Genomic DNA, 21,281 nt, shown 5'->3' with positions numbered 1-21,281 from the left:
AGTCCCTGGTCACTGACCTGACCTCCTCGATGGAGTAACGCAGGTTGCGAGCCTTGATGAAGTGGAAAAAACGGGTGACCCCCAGGTGACAGAGGTCGTTGTGGAGGGCCCGGAGTCAGTCGACCTGTGCGCTGGCACATGTACCGCGGGAGAGGGCATCTGGGGGCTCATTGAGCTTCCCGGGTCGATACAACATATCAAAGCTGGAGGTGAAGAGCTCGATCCTTCACCTCAGAATCTTGTCATTCGTGATCTTGCCCCGCTGTGTGTTATTGAACATGAAGGCAACTGACCATTGGCCAGTGAGGAGATTGAATCGCCTGCCGGCCAGGTAATGCCTCCAATGTCTCACAGCTTCTATGATTGCTTGGGCTTCCTTTTCGACTGAGGAGTGTTGAATTTTGGAGGCATGGAGGGAACGGGAGAAGAAAGCCACGGGCCTGCCCGCCTGGTTGAGTGTAGCAGCCAGAGCAAAGTCTGACACATCGCTCTCCACTTGGAATGGGATGGACTCATCCACAGCTGCATCCCGGCTTTGGCAATATCTGCCTTGATGCGATTGAAGGCCAGTCGGGCCTCAGCCGTCAGGGGAAAAATGGTGGATTTGATCAGTGGACGACGGGCCTTGTCCGCATAGTTGGGGACCCACTGGGCATAGTAAGGGAGGAACCCCAGACATCTCTTCAGGGCCTTGGGGCAGTGGGGAAGGGGGAGTTCCAGGATGGGGCACTTGCGGTCGGGGTCGGGTCCTAGGACTCGACATAGCCGAGGATGGCTAGGCGGGTTGTGTGAAAGACGCATTTCTCTCTATTATAGGTTAGGTTCAGGAGTTTAGTGGTGTGGAGGAAGCGCCGGAGGCTCTTTTCTTGGTCCTGCTGGTCATGGCCGCAGTTGGTGACATTGTCTAGGTACGGGAACGTGGCGCGCAGCCCATACTGGTCGACCATTCGGTCCAATTCCCTTTGGAAGACCGAGACCCCGTTGGTGATGCCGAAGGGGACCCTGAGGAAGTGGTAGAGGTGCCACCTGCCTCGAAGGCAGTGTATTGGCGGTCCTCTGGGAGAAGAGTCGATACTGCGCAATCTGATTGACCATGTCAGATATGCGGGGGAGGGGGTACGCATCGAGCTGTGTGGACCGATTAATGGTCTGGCTATAATCGGTGACCATCCGGTGCTTCCCCCCCAGTCTTGACGATCACCACTTAGGCTCTACAGGGGCTGTTACTAGCCTCAATGATCCCCTCTCGCAGGAGTCGCTGGACCTCCGGATTCTGATGAAGGCCCTATCCTGGGTACTGTAGCATCTGCTTCTGGTGACGGGCTTACAGTCCGGGGTGAAGTTTGCAAAGAGGGAGGGTGGGGCGACCTTAAAGGTTGCGAAGCTACAGATGGTGAGGGGGGGGGGCAGGGGTCCGTTGAACTTTAAGGTAAGGCTCTGGAGATGGCACTGGAAGTCGAGCCCCAGTAACAGGGCAGCGCAGAGATGGGGGTGGACTTAGAGCCTAAAGTTAGTGTACTCTACGCCTTGTACAGTAAGGGTCGTGACACAGTACCCCTGGATTTCTACTGCGTGGGATCCGGAAGCCAGGGAGATTTTCTGGGTCGCGGGTAGGATGGGGAGGGAGCAGCGCCTTACCGGGTGTATGAAGCTGTCTGTGCTCCCAGAGTCGAAAAGGCAGGCCGCCTCGTGCCCGTTGATCCGGGCGGTCATCGTGGACTTCGGTGGTGCGGCCAGGACTGGTCGAGTGTGACGGAGGCGAGTGTCGGAAGGCAGTCGGTAAGCCGGTTGGAGGTAGCGGCTCCCAAGATGGCGGCTCCCATGAGTCGCGCATGGCGGGCGGCATCTGTGATGGCATCCAAGATGGCGGCCCCCTGCGTGGCAGATGTCAACAGCGATGGCGTCCAAGATGGCGGCTCCCTTGGGTCGCATGTGTCGGCTGAAATTAAAGATGGCGGCACCCACATGGCGGGTGGCGCAGCAACTGGGGGCGGCCCCAACAGGCAGCAATCATCGCTGCTGGGCCTCGAAGATTTAGGGGGAGATCGGGCCTGGCAGGCTTTTGTGAAGTGGCCCTTCTTCCAGCAGCCGTTACAAGTTGCGTTCCGTGCCGGGCAGCGTTGTCCGGGGTGATTACCCTGGCCGCAGAAGTAGCACCTCGGGCCTCCGGCGTTGGCGGGCCGCTGCGCGGCACAGGCTTGTGTTTCACCCGGTTGGTTGATGGCTGCGCCCACGAGGCACACAAGGGTGCTGCACGGTCAGAGTTGGAGGCCCCATGTTCTGGGAGGCCACCTCCAGCGAGTTGGAGAGTTGTACTGTCTCTGGGAGGCCGAGTGTCCCCCCTTCTTGTAGACGCTGGCGGATATAGTTAGTGTTCATGCTCGTGACATAAGGGTCCCTGATCAGCAGCTCCGCATGCTGGGTAGCCGATATCGCCCGGTAGTCACAGTTCCAGCAGAGGATGTGCAAGGCACGCAAGAATTCTGCAAGTGACCCCCCGGGACGCTGCCGCTTCATGGCGAGGAGGTGCCTAGCATATATCTGGTTAACGGATTTCACTTATTGTCCTTTTAGCAGTGTTACTGCTTCCGCGTACGAGGAGGCATCCCTGATGAGGGGAAAGACCCTTGGGCTCACCCGTGCGTGGAGGACCTGCTTCTTCTGGAAGTCTGTGAGGTATGCCTTGAAGCAGCTTAGCCAGTGTTCAAACGTTTCTGTAGCGTCGGCTGCTTGTGGATCCAGTTCCAAGCGATCAGGCTTGAGTGATGAGTTCACCTTGAGGATTTTAGTATACTAAATTGCTACACCATCAATAACACACGATGACGATGAACGTAACGGAGACTTTAATACACTAAACAGCAAGCCTCCTGCCTCTGGACCCGAACTGGGTTCGGAGGCGGAGACGTGCCACTTTCATGTAGAAGCCCGAGGGGAGGAGCCACAGGCGGAGCCAGCCTGAACAAGCCCAGGCATGCACAATACAATACAATACAGGTAATGCAATAACGTGGTTTACCACATTCCCATCGATACCTTATTTGGCAAGGGGTACATGCAAATACGGCCATGGGAGATGGAGACCTGTGACATGCCCAGGTGACCTGTCAATAGGATCATCGGACACTGAAAGCCCTTTTCTTTTCAATACCCCATTGGCAGAATGCCACAGGAAGTGGGAAAAGTATGCAAAGCCAGAAGGGATTTAAAACAAGCTCCCCGGACTCCTCAGAAATAAAGACTCGACACGCAAAGTGCCCTTGACCAGATCAGAGAAGTGAAGACCGGACCAGACCAAACCTTGACCAGGCCAGAAGGAAGGAAGTCGAAAAGGCAGACCGTCTCGTTGCCCATTGATCCGGACGGTCATCGTAGATTTTGTGAGGTGATGAGACCGGGACTGGTCAGGCGTGATGGAGGTGAGCTTCAGAGGGTGATGGGTAGGCCGGTCGTAGGTAGCGGCGGCCTGCGTATGATCGGGTGAGCAGGGCTCCCAGGAGGCTGCGGAGTGGTCCCAAGGTGGCGGCCCCCATGGGTCGCACGTGACGGGTGGCATCGGAGATGGCAAAGATGGCAGCCACCATGGGTCGCGCGTGGCAGGTGGAGTACAAGATGGCGTTAAAGGTGGCAGCCCCCATGGGTTGCACGTGGCGGCCGAAATCGAAGATGGCGGTGCAGATGGCGGCGCCCACGGGTTACACATGGCAGGTGGCGCGGTAGCTGGGGGCGGCCCCGACAGGCAGCAGGCACCGCTGCTGGACCTAGGCGTTTTCGGGAGTGATCGGGCCTGGCAGGCTTTCGCAAAGTGGCCCTTCCTCCTACACCCGTTGCAAGTTGTGTTCTGTGCAGGGCAGCATTGTCTGGGATGCTTACCCTGGCCGCAAAAGTAGCACCTCGGGCGTCCGCCGTTGGCGGGCTGCTGCGCGGCACAGGCTTGCGCCGCACCCGAATCGGGTGATGGCAGAGCCCACGAGGTCCATGAGGGTGCCGCGCGGTCGAAGGTGTAGGCCTCCATGTTCTGGGAGGCCACCTCCAGTGAGTTTGAGAGCTGCACTGTCTCTGGGAGGCCGAGTGTACCCCTTTCTAGCATCTAGTGGATGTAGTTTGATTTCATGACGGTGACATAAACGTCCCTGACCAACAGCTCCACGTGTTGGGTAGCCGACATCGCCTGGCAATCACAGTTCCTACAGAGTACCCGCAACGCACACAGGAATTCTGCTAGTGATTCCCCCGGGCGTTGTCGTCTCGTGGCAAAAAGATGCCTAGCATATACTTTGTATACCGACTTTACATAGTGTCCCTTCAGCAGCATTATCGCCTCCGTATACGAGGGGCGTCCCTGATGAGAAGACTTGTGGGCTCACCCGTGCATGGAGGATCTGCTTCTTTTGGAGGTCATGAAGTCTTCGGTGAAAGATCTGAGGTACGCTTCGAAGCAGCTTAGCCAGTGCTCTAATGTTGCAGTGGCGTCGGCTGCCTGTGGGTCCAGCTCCAGGCGATCAGGCTTGAGTGATGAATTCATCATAGACATTTAGTTTATTAAATTGATATGCCATCAATAAACAGACGATGAACGTAACTGAGGCTTTAATAAATTAAACAAAAGCCTCCTGGCCTTGGATCCCGAACTGAGGCAGCGGTGGAGACCAGCCACCTTTATACCGAGCCTGAGGGAGGCGGAGCCAGCAGGCAGTAGTTTACCACATTACATATAATACAGTGCCAGTTTACCACAATACACATATTATATAATATTATATACAGACCCAGCAGGGACAAGCCCAGGCATGTAACAATACAACACTACAATACAGTGGTTTACCACAGTAGGAAAATTAACCTGATTTCCAGTGTGTCTCTCTACAAAGTATGAGCAAAGGCTGCATTGCGCTCAATGCTAATATCTATACATTTTGGTCGCCTGATCCCATTTAGTCTATTCTCATATATAAAGAAAAATCACTCACTCCAGGTGCCAGATGATTGCTGATAGCTTTGAAAATACAATCCAGCATGACTCATTACCCTCAAGAGAAAGAAAAAACTTGCAGGAAAAAAAGTACCAAGATTTTCTTTGTAAAATTTCTGCAATTTGTTTCTTCAGCTTGCTGATCTTCTCATCTCTGCAACTGATTTCTGACGTACTTTCTCTTCGCATTGCGGCTAATTTTTCCTCATGCTGAATTAAGCAAAACAAAGCACAGTAAGGTTTGGAATAGGGTGGATCCCACCAACACTTATAAAGTTCTGCTATAAAAATAATACTGACCAACATTGTGAGGTGCTCAGATTTTTCTTCAAACTCTTTTCTACTTTCGTTAAGTATCTGCAAAGTTTCTGCTGCTAATATTTCTGCTTGTTTTAACTTTTGTTCGGTCCGTTCATAGTTTTGGTGTTCTTTTTTAACCAACTGATTGCACTCAGAAATCTGTGGAAAATGTTAACAGAGATGCAAATTTGTTTCAAATAATACCTCCAATTAAAATTATGACAGCCAAAAATATGATTTACCATTGAACACATACTTATTTCCATCTGCCTTCTGAAGTATTGTTTTGTTTTTAAAAATGGCCGTCTTTGTTTTTCATCATACAGCACAGAAGGAGGCCATTCAGCCCATTGAGTCTGCACCAACCCTCTGAAAGAGCACCTACCTAGGTCCACTCCCCTTCCCATCCCCACAGCCCCTGCCAACTTTTGGACTCTAAGGGACAATTTAGCATGACCAATGCACCTAACCGGCACATCTTTGGACTGTGGGGGGAAATCAGAGCACCTGGGAATAATCCTGATATTACTCCTTTTAAAAGGTCCTCCTTTTAAACTCCCTCTTTAAATGCTGCAAATCTGACCTTAGTGCCTCAATATCTAGCCTCTCTATGGTGTTGGTACAAATGTGTGCCACAATATCTGGCTCACTCCTTCCCCCTGCAGAATATTCTGCAACCTTTTAGTTTCTTCCTTAATTAGCTCAGTATGTTGTTGTTTGCTGTGCTTATTTGTGCAACTTCTTCCATTGTTGTTCTACCCATTCTCCAGCTCCTTTTGTAAGTCCTTTGCTGCCTCATTAGATTCACTTGTGTTCTTCCTCAGTTTAGTGCAATGTGCAAAATGAGTTTCTAAATCCAAGAAGTTGCTTTAAAACAAAAAAGTAAAAGCTCAGCAATGATCCCTAAGGCACTCCACTTTCTACTTCCCATCACTTAGGTTAGTTCTCTAACAAGACTCTCCGCTTTCTATTCTTTACCATTGTTTTAATATCCCTAAACAAGTCCCACGCGTTTAAGTTTAAGTAGCAGCCTATTGTGAGGACATTTCAAAGGCTTTCTGGAAGCTTGGGTATGCCATGTTGTAAAACTTTCTAAATCGCACTTAAGCAGCAATTCCTCAAAGAGTACAGGAACCTGTGCCAATGGTCTGCTTACAGCAGTAGAAATACCTGTGCTGCATAATGATGAAGATCAAGAGCGTGATTTACGGGGAAAAAAAAAGTCCCATTTTGGGTGCGAATTGAGAAGGGTTTCTCAGAGCCTGCAGCTCCAAGAACAACCCCGCTATCAAACGGGACTGTGTTTTTTTTGGGGGGGGCACCCCTGGGCCCGATCCCCTGCATGGGCAACCTGGCACCTTGGCACAGCCAGCATGGCACCCTGGCATTGCCCCTGCCAGGGTGACACTTCTAGGGTGTCTGGGTAGCAGTGCCAAGATTCCCAGGTGACATCAGGGGTGCCAGGGTACCACCCTGCCCAGAGACCGACCACCCTTGGGCCTCCAATCGCCTGGGAGACCGCCCCAAGTAGCAGGAACCGTTTCTTTAGATTGCAAAATTATGTATATTCACTATTTTGCGAAGACAGAGGAAAATAAAGGAAATGCAGACCAGTTCACATAAACTCAGTTGTGAGGAATCCTATCACCCAGTGCTCACTGACCTACATTCATTCAGTCACAAAAACTCTTTAATTAAAATTTTTCCTCTGAGTTTTCAAATCTGTCTGTGGCCTTGCCTCTCCCTGTTCCATAATCTCCACGATATCTGCACTCATCTAATTCTGACCTCTTGGGCATCCCCGATTTTAATCACTCCACCAGAGCCAGCATAGGCTCAATGGGCCAAATAGCTTTCTCCTATTCTGTAAATAACTCCAACCCTTAGAACATAGAACAGTACAGCACAGAACAGGCCCTTCGGCCCTCGATGTTGTGCCGAGCAATGATCACCCTACTCAAACCCACGTATCCACCCTATACCCGTAACCCAACAACCCCCCCCCCTCCCAACCTTACTTTTAAGGACACTACGGGCAATTTAGCATGGCCAATCCACCTAACCCGCACATCTTTGGACTGTGGGAGGAAACCGGAGCACCCGGAGGAAACCCACGCACACACGGGGAGGATGTGCAAACTCCGCACAGACAGTGACCCAGCCGGGAACCGAACCTGAGACCCTGGAGCTGTGAAGCATTTATGCTAACCACCATGCTACCGTGCTGCCTCTTGATGGCCATGCCTTCAGATGCCTAGGCCCCAAGCCCTCCCTAAACGTCTTGCTTCCTGGCTCTCTTCCTTTAGAGCCAGACTTTCAGAATCAAAATTAGGAGACACTGGGTTGGATTCTCTGCCCGCGACGCCGGCAATGCCGATGGCGATCAGGTGGTGAATTGGGTGTAGGGCCAAAATAGAGGTTCGCACTGGGCACCAAACCAATTCCGGTGCTCTGGGACCACGCTTGTGGCAGGATCGGGGTTTGAGCTCACACACCAGCGAGAGGATGCTAATAAGTTTTTATAGCACATTTGGATCCACTTAGTGTGCCGGACAGCAGAGTCTCCGTGCCCTCGGGATTCCCGTATCTTCTGGGCCGGGAATCACGTGGTGGGGATTACTAAAGGTATCATCAAACATGAACGTGATGTGGTGGACCCCAAAGTGGGGCAAGGGGGTAACTCCTTCAGGGAGTTGCCCCCAAAGTCCATCCCAGAGACAGCCTCTCCCACAATGCATGACTTGCATCCCCCTCCACCACCACACATATCCTACTCCCCCCCGAGACTCCCTAAATTGGGAGACCCTCCAGGGACCCACTAACTAGGTAACCTCCAAACCCCCTAAATAAGGGACCCCACAAGACCCTGTGGTGAACGTATTGCAGTAACCATTCACCATATATGTAACTGTACCACGCTGTTGCCCATGAGGGCTCCACCTATGGACCATTGTAAGGTATTACCTGTGAAGTATCATATTGGTGCCTTTGTGGACTCCGCCCCTGGCTCCTCCCCTTGAGGGGAGGTATAAAGAGCAGTAGGTGGCTCTCTGTAGCAGAGCAGTAGCAGGCAGGCACTGTTCTAGTCGTTTAAAACCACAGTTCACATCTACACTGTTTCGCGTGAATTGATGGTCGCATCAATTAAAACCGCCGCGTGCTACGCGTGGGGGCCGCCATCTTGGATGCCATCATCCTCACCTCTCGACACGTGCATCCGACGGGGGTTGCCATCTGCAACGCCGCCCGACACGTGCGACCGACGGGGGCAGCCATCTTGGGACCACCCCGGCACCTCCGACCACGCCGGCTACCCGCAACTCAGCGCGGTCACCCTGGACTAGTCACGAGCCAAACACCTCCGGAGCTCCAGATGCCTGTTTGGGGCATCTAGGGGCCCGATTGGGGCGGGAGCACCACGACTGTGCTCGGGAGGGGACTAGCCCGCGATTGGTGCCCACCGATCATCGGGCCAGGGTCCAAAACGGACACACTCTTTCCCCTCTGCCGGCCAGCAAGATCAGGCCGCCACGTCTTGCCAGGCGGCTGAGGAGAAAGATGGCCACCGCGCATGTGCAGGTTCGTGCCGTCTGCGCAATGAAGTCATCCGCGCATGCGCGGGTTGGAACTGGCAACCCGCGTATGCGCGGATGACGTCACAAATGCACCGGACGCGCGTCATTCTCGGCACGACGAGGTCACTGCCGAGAAAGACGGAGGCCCGCTCCTAGCCACCCGGGTGGGGGTGAATTAGGTGCGGGGAATGGGCTCCGAGGCCGATTTCACGACGGCCTTCACGAATTTGGCCCCCTGTGGAGAATTCCGTCCCTTGCCTGTTCGACTCCGGGAGCACGGAGAGCTTTATTCATCCAAACATAGTAAGATGCTGCTCGCTTCCAATTTTCCCAGCGGACCAAACCATCTCCCTCGCTTCTGGGTCGCACTTGGTGCAGATCCGGGGCTGCACTACTGCAACCCTAGCAATACAGGGCACCGAGTATGCCGATTTTAAGCTGTATGTACTCCCCGACCTCTGCGCTCCTCTCCTGTGGGACTGGATTTCCAGTGTAACCTCAAGAGCCTAACTCTGAAATTCGGCGGGCCCCTACCCCCACTCACAGTATGTAGCCTCGTGACACTAAAAGTCGACCCTCCCCCGCTCTTCGCAAATCACACCACCGACTGTAGACCAGTCGCCACCAGAAGCAGGTGGTATAGCATTCAGGACAGGACTTTCATCAGGTCCGAGGTTCAGTGTGGTTCCGCACAACCAGACAAGCCACCCTCATGGAAAACGGGGTTCTAGGACCCGACCCCGACCACATGCGCCCCCTCCTGCAACTCCCTCTTCCCCACGGCCCTGAAAAGGTGCCTCGGGTTCTTTTCCTATTACGCCCAGTGCGTCTCCAACCATGCGGACAAAGCCCGCTCACTAATCAAGGCCACCACCTTCCCACTGGCGGCCGAGTCCCGCCAGGCCTTCAGCTGCATCAAGGCGCACATCGCCAAAGCCGCAATGCACGCGGTGGACGAGTCTGTCCCCTTCCAGGTGGAGAGCGACGCGTCAGAGGTCGCCCTCGCTGCTAGCCTCAATCAGATGGGCAGGCCAGTAGCATTTGTTTCACGCACCCTCACCGCCTCTGAAATTCGACACTGCTCGGTCGAAAAAGAAGCCCAAGCCATTGTGGAAGCCTTGCGGCACTGGAGGCACTACCTCGCTGGTAGGAAGTTTACCCTCGTCACCGACGAACGATCAGTAGCCTTCATGTTCAATAATACGCAGCGGGGCAAAATCAAGAATGATAAGATCTTGAGGTGGAGGATCGAACTCTCCATCTATAATTACGATATAGTATATCGTCCTGGGAAGCTCAACGAGCCCCCAGATGCCCTATCCCGCGGCATGTGCGCCGGTGCGCAAGATGACCGACTCCAGGCTATCCACGATGACCTCTGCCACCCGGGGTCACCCGGCTTCTCCACTGCATCAAGGCCTGCAACCTTCCCTACTCCACTGAGGAGGTCAGAGCCATGACTAGGGACTGCCCAATCTGCGTGGAGTGCAAGCCGCACTTCTGTCAACCGGATAAGGCCCACCTGGTAAAGGCATCCCAGCCCTTTGAGCGCCTCAGTATCGATTTCAAAGGGCCCCTCCCCTCCACCAACCGCAACACATATTTCCTCAACGTCACTGACGAATTCTCGCGCTTCCCCTTTCCAATCCCCTGCCCGAGATGACCGCTGCCACCATCATTAAAGCCCTGCATAGTGTCTTCACCCTGTTTGGTTTCCCCACGTATGTTCAGTGACCGGGGCTCATTGTTCATGAGTGACGAACTGCATCAGTACCTGCTCGGTAAGGGCATCGCCTCGAGCAGGACCACCAGTTATAACCCCTGGGGAAATGGGCAGGTGGAGAGGGAGAACGCGAAGGTCTGGAAGGCCTTCCTCCTGCCCCTACAGTCGATGAATCTCCCAGTTTCCCACTGGCAGGAGGTCCTCCCTGACGTACTCCAGTCTATTAGGTCCTCCTTTGCACAGCCACAAACGAGACCCCTCATGACCGCCTGTTTGTTTTCCCCAGGAAATCCACCTCTGGGGACTCACTTCCGTCCTGGCTGAAGACACCGGGACCCGTCCTACTCCGCAAACACATCAGGAGCCACAAGTCTGACCCCCTGGTCGAAAGGGCCCAGTTCCTACACACCAACCCCCAGTACGCATACATAGACCACCCCGACAGCATACGGTTTCCCTCCGGGACCTGGCACCTGCAGGCTCCACTACCACCGCGACCCCAACTTACCCCGCCCCTACATGGCACCCGCACCCCCTCCCGTCCCCCATTCCCCCTTCACCAACCCACAGGAACGAAGCTCTAGAAGACACGCTCCCGGAATCTTCACTACCCATGCCCGCACAGATGAGTTCGACACCTGGGCCAGCTGCAATACCAGCGCTTCAATGATCACAGCGCACGATCCGGGAGCCAGACAGGCTGAACTTGTGAACCCTTCACCCCCGCCGGACTTCATTTTATTAACAGGGGGTGAATGTGGTGAACGTATTGCAGTAACTATTCACCATATATGTAATTGTACCACGCTGTTGTCCATGAGGGCTCCACCTATGGACTATTATAAGGTATTACCTGTGATGTATCATGTTGGTGCCTTTGTGGACTCCACCCCTGGCTCCTCCCCTTGAAGGGAGGTATAAAGAGCAGTAGCCCTGTAGGCGGCTCTCAGTAGCAGAGCAGTCGCAGGCAGGCACTGTTCTAGTCGTTTAAAGCCACAGTTTACATCTACACTCTGTTTCGCGTAAATTGATGGTCGCATCAGACCCCCCACAGGGACCCCCTAAATAAAGAAACCCCCCCCCACAGAGACTCCCTAAATGGAGGGACACGTCCCACAGAGACCCCCTAACTAGAGGGAGCACCTTCCCAGAGACCCCCTAAATAGGGAGATCCCCAACAGGACCCCCTAACTAAAGGGAGACCCCCCCACCCCCCCCACAGAGACCCCTAACTAGAGGGACCGCCCCCATAAAATAAACCTCTGTCTGGAAGATTGAGGGCAGTCCAGACAGGGGCTGTGAAAAAAATTACAGTTGTAACATTCACCTGGAAGCAGCATGTGTCCACAGACTTGTCTGTTTACTCGACCTTTCTGCCCACTCACTCAACTTATCTTCCCACTAATTCAACTTAGTGGATTCCAATCACTCCCCATCATGTTATGAGTGGTTTTTAAGTATTGAGCTGGAAATTGACTGCAGTCTTTGATGTAGTTGATGTTTGGAAACATTGTGGTTACAACACAAGATGAATGGAGCAAGGCTCCTAGCTGGTTTGAGGAAGCTGTCAATCATAACCCATTACTAGAAGTGAGTGAATGGCTTGCAGCTAATGGATCTGAGGGGTTTAAATACAGGTCACAGCTGTTCTCTTTTCTGCACTCAGAAAATCCGGGGGTGGGGGGGCTGCTTTGAGATATGGAGGTTGATTTCCGGTGGGGAGATGGCAGGCCGTGGGACTTCGATTTTATGCCGCCCACTAAAAATGGCGGCCCAATACCCGTATTCCTCGCTATGCGTAAATCAGTAGCAACTCTCCTCTGGCGGTAGAACATAATCTACCAAACGGAAAATCTCACCTACTTTCTCACACAAAGGGTGACAGAAGTTTGGAATTGTCTTTTGAATACAGCACTTGATGCCAAATTGTTTGTGAATTTTAAAATTGAGGTGGATTGATTTTTGTTAGATAAAGGAATTAAGGAATATGAGGCAAAGATGGACAAAGGAGTTAGGTCACAGGACAGCCACAATTTCATTGACTTTCAAGAGAGTAGGTGGCCTGCTCCTGCCCTATAGTTCCAGTGACAATTAATCTGAAAAGCCGGGTAACAATAATCCTTCAGAATAAAACTAAGCTGTGCACTGCTGAACATTGCTGATCAGCGTACTTTACCTTATGTTGCATTAGTTTAGTGACATTAGATATAGCCATGTCCTTTTCCTTTAGCTGTGTTATCAGTTGCGCAGTTTCCTGTTCCAGCATACAGATTCTTTCCATCAACTGTTTTTGGTCGTACACAGAAACCTACACATGTGCATATGACAAGTTAGAAAAGTTATAATAAAATGGAATTAACACATCTTTTATACTCAATACTTAAATAATCTGGATATTTTCACCAGTCTGAGGTCCAGGATGCAAATTGTGAGCAAAAACTGAAAGCGCTGGAAATACTCAGAAGGCCGAACACCTCCTGTGGACAAAAACAGAGTTAGCATTTCAGGTGAATATGACTCTTCTGCTTCTTGAATGTTTTGAAGTCCGTTTCTCTGTTTGTATTTCAAATTTCCAGAATCCTTGCTTTTATGATACCAATTGTGAGTGACTGAAATCATGTTGATGTTTGCCTACATAAAAGTAGTTGCTATATATCATAGAAATTATAGCACTGAAGCAGACCGTTCAGCCCATCATACCACTGCCTTCAGTGGTCCCAGTAAGAAGTCTTACAACACCAGGTTAAAGTCCAACAGGTTTGTTTTGAATCCCTAGCTTTCGGAGCACAGCTCCTTAATTAGGTGAGTGAAGAGGTGGGTTCCACAACCACATATATAGACAAAGTCTATACTCACCTGATGAAGGGGCTGCACTCCAACAGCTAGTGATTCAAAACAAAACTGTTGGACTTTAACCTAGTGTTGTAAGACTTCTTACTGTACCCACCCCGGTCCAACGCCGGCATCTCCACTTCAGTGGCCCATAATACATTGCCTTTTATATCCTTTATTTTCAAATACTTAACAATGTTCCCTTCAATTATGCTAGGTCTGAAATTCAAGAACCATGAATCGTAAAGCACTCTATGCTCCAATACAAGTGTTCACAAAAGTATCTTCAAAATTCCCCTTTCTTGTAGTGAGTTTGAATCTTTACCCTCGTATCGAATCAGCAAATTGTTGATATCACCTTTCACTAGCTTTTCAAATCATTTCATAATTTTAAAACTGCGGACTCAGTCCTGGGCTCCCACAGTTGGGGGAGGGCCGATCGGCGGGCGGGGGCTGCATTCGGGCTGGGGGGCAATGTGGGCAAGCTCCCTGCTAGCCCCCAGCAAAAAGGGGAATCTGTGGCCTTTTGACGCCAATTTACCTGATGTAAAAGACGAGTTTTCACAACAGCGTGGGGATTTAGACTCCAAAATGGAGAATCCAGCCCTATACGTTTATATAATCATTCAGTAGCCCAAAGTACATTGCTGGTTTAGCACAGGGTCTGGTTTAGCACAGTGGAGCCTCCCCAGGTCAGCACCCTGCATCTTCGGGCTGGTCTCCTCGCTGCCATTGTTGCAAGCTGGCTGGGGTTGGCTGAGCAAGTGCTGCTTGACCTTGTTAGTGGACGGCTCAGTCCCGCCGAATCAGCTGGCGAGCCTTCAGTTGTGGCAAGAAGTCCCTGAGGCCTCGTTAAGTAGATCAATTAACGTTGAATTGCGTTGCCGGTCTCACTAGGCTGAGCAGCGGGAGGCTTGCGGCAATTCCCGCCTGCTACAACATTTCAAATTTTTTCCGGTGAATTGCGCCCTTAGATTTTTTTTGGTTGAATTGTTTTTTTAAAAGATCTTATAAAGTATGGGCTGGAGCAAGGGGAAATATTTAGATACATGCACGTTCGAGACTTTGCCAGAAAGGAGCTACAGAGCCCAGTAGAGCCGGCTTCCACATTCCTGGAGGAGGTGGTGACGACAGGGGGATTGGAGACAGGGGTAGTATCGGCGGTTTGCAGGGATATTTTGGAAGAGGAGACGGCACCGCTAGAAAGGATGAAGTCAAAGTGGAAGGAAGAGTTGGGAGAGGGTATGGAGGAGGGGCTCTGGTGTGAGGTGCTCCGGAGGGTGAATGTCTCCACCTTGTGTGTGAGGTTGGGGCTGAAACAGCTGAAGATGGTGTACAGAGCACACCGTACAAGGTTGACGATGAGCCGGCTCTTTGAGGGGGTATAAGATGTGTAGTAATGTTGGGGGGCCCGCAAACCACGTTAATATGTTTTGGTCCTGTCCAAAACTGGAGGATTACTGGAAGCAGGTTTTTAGGGTAATCTGTAAAGTGGTGCACGTGAAACTGAACCCGAGCCTTTGAGAGGCCATATTCAGGGTGGGAAATGGGTGCAGAGGCAGATGTTGTAGCCTTCACCTCGTGATCGCCCGAAGGCGGATCCTGTTAGGGTGGAGATCAACCTTTCCACTCTGTGCCCAGGCGTGGCGGGGGGACCTGCTGGAATTCTTGACGCTTGAAAAGGTCAAATTTGAACTGAGGGGAAGGATGGTGGTGTTCTACAATTCATGGGCGTTATTCATTATGCACTTTTGAGAATTAGATTACATCGAACATTAGTGGGGGGGGGGGGGGGGACTGGGAAGTTGGGGGGGGAGGGGGACTGTATGTGTTAATGATGACTATGGGTGATTCCGGATTCCTTTTTGTCATTTGTTTATGTTAACATGTGGGATAATGTTTGGGGGTTTGGTGGGAGGATGGGATCGTTGTTATTGATATGGGGATTGACATTGCATTACACTGGGCTAAATCGCTGGCTTTGAAAGCAGACCAAGGCAGACCAGCAGCACGGTTCGATTCCTGTAACAGCCTCGCCGAACAGGCGCCGGAATGTGGCGACTAGGGGCTTTTCACAGTAACTTCATTGAAGCCTACTCGTGACAATAAGCGATTTTCATTTCATTTAATTTTATTGATTATTGTTTATTGTTGGGTGTAAATTTGGGAGAAAATGTGAAAAAGGAGAATAAAAATATTTAAAAAAAAAAAGATCTTATAATAACTTTATATTTAGAGGCAAGCAGGGTCAGACTTTATCAAAAGTGTTGGAGAAACCGTAATGATAAACAATTCACTAAATTTCAGAAGTGCACAATATAATAACATTTTTTTTATTTGCTCGTGGGATGTGGGTGATGCAGGCTGTGCCAGCATTTATTACTATTCCCTTATTGCCCTTGAGGGGGCAATTAAGAGTCAACCACATTGCTGTGGGTCTGGAGTCACATGTAGGCCAGACCGAGTAAGGACAGCAGATTTCCTTCCCTAAAGAACATTACTGAACAAGGTGGTTTTTTACCACAATCAAACAATGGTTTTAAGGTCATCATTAGACTTTTAATTACAGATTTTTCTTGATTTCAAATTTCACCACCTGCAGTGGCAGAATTTGAACCTGGATCCCCAGAGCATTATTCTGTGTCTCTAGTTTACTAATCCAGTGACAAAACCACATGCCATCGCCTCCCCTGTGGAAAAGCCATGCTAAAGAATATACTGATTATTAATGGCCCATAACATCCGTGGGGTGGCAATCAGAGTTGGATTGCTAAATAGCGCCTACTTACTTCAAAACAAAGTGGGGGAGAGGGGGGGGGGGGATGGGAGACAGTCAGATCCCATGAGACTCAGGGCTGAGGATGGGAGTGAGGTGGTGGTCAGAACTATAGTTACCCAGAAGTTATAAGTAGTTTCATGTCTAACATTTTTTGGGTAACTCCAATAACTAAACCTGTAAGACAGTCAGAATCATCCAACTGTGATTTATATCATATGTTTGGATGGTTCTCCTTGCAAGACAATTACCCAATGGAAGTTTGGACTTCTTAAGCAACAGCAATCCTTGTGTGGGACATTCAGGGGGGTTCCCCAGCGCACCTTTGGTGTATCTGCAGTTACGACATCCCAGGGCTTGGACGTTACTGGCATTGTGTTAGTAGTGTTTCAGTGGTAGTATTCTCACATTTTTAGTTAGAAGGCTGTGGGTTCAAATTCCTTTCCAAAGATTTGGATACAAATGCTAAGCTGACAGCTTACTGAGTGTTGTATTATCAGATGAGATATTAAACTAAAACCACAACTGTCATCTCAGGTGAACGTAAAAAACATAATATGGATCATTTCGAAGAACATAAGGGGCGAACTTCCTAGCTTCCTGAGCAATGGGTATCCCTCAACCAACATCACGAGAAGAAGATTGTCACATCATTATCACATTCCTATTTGGTGGACCTTGCTGTGTGCGAATTGGCTACCGAGTTTCCTATATTGTATCAGTGATGACACTTCAAAAGTATTTAATTTGCTGTAAAGTGTTTTGGGACAACCAGGCACTGCATAGAATCAGGGTGCATCTTTATTATGATAAATAATTTGTGAGTTAATAGCAGCTTTCATAACTTTGGAAAGCACAGGTATAGTGGTAGTTGAAAAAGTAAGAGAGACCAAGGGAACACCATCTTTAAGGATGGTGTTCAAATTTTCAAGATGGGAATGAATACATGCTGGGAGATACTGATAAGGCAGCATAGAACAGAAGTAAGCTTGAAGGCAAATATCTAAACATCGCGGGCATAATTGAAGGTAGCATTTTAATTCTTTTTAATTTAGAGTACCCAATTCATTTTTTCCAATTGAGTGGCATTTTAGCGTGGCCAATCCACCTACTTGCACATCTTTGGGTTGTGGGGATGAAACCCATGCAAACACGGGGAGAATGTGCAAACTCCACATGGACAGTGACCCAGGGCCAGGATCGAACCTGGGACCTTGGTGCCTTGAGGCAGCAGCGCTAATCACCGTGCCACCTTGCTGCCTTAAGGTAGTACTTTAAAAAGTCAGGATATGAAGAGAATTTCATCTTACTTTATCTGAGGCATCCTTGGCAGAAATGTCATGTTTTTCTCCTCCAAAGTTACTTTTCTTTGATGGCTCCAACTTCTGTATTTTAACAGCATCAAAATGTATAGTCAATGATTTTGCTTCTGGAATGGGCATGTTTACGCCAGTTATGCCAGTAAACTCTGGAGGCTCTTTGATCGATACATCAGGTCCTGAGGCTAGGCTGTTGTGTTTCAGGTTACCAGTTGGTTGCATTGTTCCTACTTTCATCCTAGGCATTTTAGATTTGATGTTCGACATTTAGCAACTAATAGCCCAGATGACAATAAAGGAGCAATGTCTTTTTAAAAATTATTTCTTCCTAGTTTTCAAGAGAATCAAAACAATAGTGATTAGAACATGAAAACCATAACAACCAGATGTTAAGTAAATATTTCATGCTCAACTAGTCATAGAGCTTTACTCTGTTCAACCAAGGTATTGATTGCTTTGATTAAACAACGGACATACATATTTCTTGCTGGAAAATGGATGATGGGGAACTACTGCTTCAATAGTTACGATTTATACTTTCATTTAGAGGGTTAGGTTTTCCTGAGCACAGCTGACATTCTGGTCTACCTATCTAAAGTAAATAGTATGCTAGCCAAGCCTCAAAGAAGAAAAAGAAACATTATTTCATTTGTAATAAAGTTTTTGATAAAATTAATTACTTCACTGTGAATTAAGCACGTTCTTGCCCAAAATCACTAAGCTTCTTTTATGAAGCTGTTTCATGTTGGGGTACAATTTCTTGAGTACCAACAGCCCTTCAGCATTTTACCCAACAGCAGAAGGTGATGCCATGATAGCTTTAACATCTTTGTAACTCCTAACAACAGTTACACCTTCGAGGTTCAAAGAGATCACCATGCCTCTAGGCTTTCATCATTAAAAAAATGTAGGCATGTAACTAACACACATTTATTCCACCCGGCCCAAATGTTTTTCCATTCTTCATCATCCTGACTCCCTTGTTAGTTTCTTCCACTGAGGGATAGGTTCTGTATTATATTTATCGAACCAATATTGTTTCTTGAAAAATTGCAGCTGGCGTGATACGTTTCCAAATTATCCACTCAGCCTCAACACGTGCACAATCAATCAACCCACAGTCACACAATGTCCTGGGAGAGGTGATTTAAAAAAAAACTCTCTCTTGACGTATGAAAGCAATCACGCAAGCTCCATGTGACTATCTTAACTGAAAATCCAAATCATTGTGAGACCCATCTACCGTCTATGATTCAAGAATTCTTCTAGGTGGCAAGGTAGGACAGTGGTTAGCACTGTTGCTTCACAGGGTCCCAGGCTCGCTTCGTGGCTTGGGTCACTATCTGTGTGGAGTCTGCACCTTCTCCCCGTGTCTGCGTGGGCTTCTTCCGGGTGCTCCGGTTTCCTCCAGGTGTCCCAGTTTCCTCCCACAAGTTCCTGTTAGGTGAATTGGACATTCTGAATTCTCCCTCAGTGTACCCGAACAGGCGCCGGAATGTGGTGACTAGTGGATTTTCACAGCAACTTAATTGCAATGTTAATAAAGATGTGACAATAAAGATTATTATTATATTAAACTTTCAGCAGATACGATAAGGGGGGGGAGTTACGGAGGAAGGGGGTAGGGGGAGATAGTTGAGGCGGGATCAGTGAGTGGAGGAAGGGGACTGGGGAACTGGGTGTGTGGGCCATGTTGGCTGGGTGTGGTGGTTGGTTGGGGTGTGTTATTTACCGTGTTATGTTTACTTTTGAAATTGTTGTTTAAAAAGATTATTATAAATTCCTTTTGGAAACCTGTATCAAATCTGTAACCACCACAATCCGGGACAATCTGTTCCAGGGATCAATGATTAGACATACCGCCCAGTGATGTCCTTACGTCTATATTGTCTTCTTTTGAATGTCACTTACACCATCTCCCTCTATCTAGATCAAATATTCCATCCATTCATAGAACAGCTATTCCTTTCTTAATTTTGAAGACCTCTTTCACATCCCCTTACGTCCATGTTTCTTCAATGAACTAGGTTGCAGTTCCCTTGGCCTGCCTGCCAACTAAGTGTCTGAAAACTTGGTGTCAATTGGTGGCCTTAATTTGGATTTTTGCTCGGGCCCAGGTATCTCCCCATATGCGTGAGGCAAAACTGATAAAATACCCAAGTTGGGGCTAAAATGAGGACAGTATTGTATCTCTGGTTATGTATTTCACTGTTCTGGCTATATGTTCGAACATCCCATTTGTCTTTTCTAAAGCCTCATGACACTGATCATGAACCTTCCGATTTTTATAAGCTATGAGACTTGTTTGGTTCACAGCCATTACAAGGTAATCTGGAATGCGGTATATATGTATAAATACCTGAAAATGCCATGATCCAAATGCATCAATTGCAATTGCATGGAATCTATAATATGTAGTGCCTTTAACATAGAAAGAATGTCCAGGACACAACACAAAGATAAAAGGGAAAAATGAATGCTGATGCAAACATTGCAATATTAAGAGGGATAACAAAACCTTGGATGATGAGGTAGATTATGAGGGTCTCAGGAGGACATGGGGGTGGAAAGGTGGAGGGGTTTAGGGAATTAATTCCATTGAGTGATATCTAAGCAACTGAAGAAATAGGGACCAATGGAAAAGGGGAATCCACAAGAGGCATTAGGGGCTTGGGAGCTAATGTGGGTCAGAGAAGGACTGGAATCACGTGTGCAAATGTCTTGTGAGGCACAAGGTATAGACAGCAGAGTTTTGGTCAGCTGAAGTTAAGGCAGGTGGTAGGCAGGCCAGAGAGCACTGGAATTGTCGAAGCTGGATGTGACACAGTCATGGAGGAGGATTTGAGGATAGGCAGCAGCATGGATGGGTCAGGCAATGTTATGGAGATGAAAGTAGTTGACATTGCAGGACATACAAGTTATCCCCCGTATGTGTTGCCGGCCTCGGAGCCAATGTAAGTCTGCAAGCACAGGGATGGTGGGTGAACAGGATGTGATGTATGTTAAGATACAGGAAGCAGACTTTTTCTCAAATTTATGTAGGGTGTAAGAAGGAAAGCTGGCCTGGTGAGCCTTGGATTCGTCAAGTCTTGAGGTAACAAGAGCATGATTGAGGGTTTCAACAGCAGGTGGAGTTGGGAAAACGATGGAAAGGTGGTGTTACTAAGGGAGAAGTAGGTGGTCCTGGTAATGGAGCGGATATGTGGTCAGAAGCTAAACTCAGTCAAAAGCCAATGGTATGATAGTCTGGTTCAGCCTCAGATAGTTGCCAGAGAGAGGGAATCAAAGGCTAGGGAGCAGAGTTTATGGCAAGGATTGATGACAATGGCTTGGTCTTCACAATATTCAGTTGGGGGAAATTTCTGCTCATCCGGTACTAGCTTTTGGGCAAGCAACAAGACAATTTAGAGACACTGAAGGAGTTACAGTCATAGAGGTCTACAGCACAGAAAAGACTCATAGAATTTCCAGTTAGAAGGAGGCCACTCCGCCCATCAAGTCTGCACCGGCCCCTGGAAAGAGCACCCTACCTAAGCCCACACTTCCACCCTATACCCGTAACCCAGTAACCCCACCCAACCTTTATTTTGGACACTAAGGGCAATTTAGCGTGGCCAATCCATCTAACCTGCACATATTTGGACTGTGGGAGGAAACGGGAGCACCCCGAAGAAACCCACGCACACACGGGGGTAACGTGCAGACTCCGCATAGACAGTGACCCAAGCCAGGAATTGAACCTGGGACCCAGGAGCTGTGAAGCAACAGTTCCAGCCATTGTGCT

General features: G+C 49.2%; 1 protein-coding gene across 4 annotated transcripts in view; it reads right to left on the bottom strand.

Annotated features, from left to right (window-relative positions):
* LOC119972408 (centromere protein F-like) overlaps positions 1 to 21,281 on the bottom strand; it is a 49,337-nt gene that overhangs the window by 20,720 nt on the left and 7,336 nt on the right. For 3 of the 4 annotated variants that reach the window (XR_005462044.1, XM_038809037.1, XM_038809047.1), the window contains exons 3-6: positions 17,489 to 17,825; positions 12,747 to 12,878; positions 5,273 to 5,431; positions 4,971 to 5,182 (exon numbers count right to left, since the gene is read on the bottom strand). Coding sequence is in view for 3 of the 4 variants with exons in the window: in XM_038809037.1 (XP_038664965.1) it covers positions 4,971 to 5,182; positions 5,273 to 5,431; positions 12,747 to 12,878; positions 17,489 to 17,764 (779 nt within the window). In the remaining variant the exon portion in view is untranslated. The remainder of the gene's footprint in view (positions 1 to 4,970; positions 5,183 to 5,272; positions 5,432 to 12,746; positions 12,879 to 17,488; positions 17,826 to 21,281) is intronic. The other variant, XM_038809063.1, reaches the window with a different exon arrangement.

This window comes from Scyliorhinus canicula, chromosome 1 (genome assembly GCF_902713615.1).
Source record: "Scyliorhinus canicula chromosome 1, sScyCan1.1, whole genome shotgun sequence".
Lineage (NCBI taxonomy): Eukaryota > Metazoa > Chordata > Chondrichthyes > Carcharhiniformes > Scyliorhinidae > Scyliorhinus > Scyliorhinus canicula.
The sequence above is the reverse complement of the archived record's forward strand: the minus strand, read 5'-3'. Positions and strand labels throughout refer to the sequence as shown.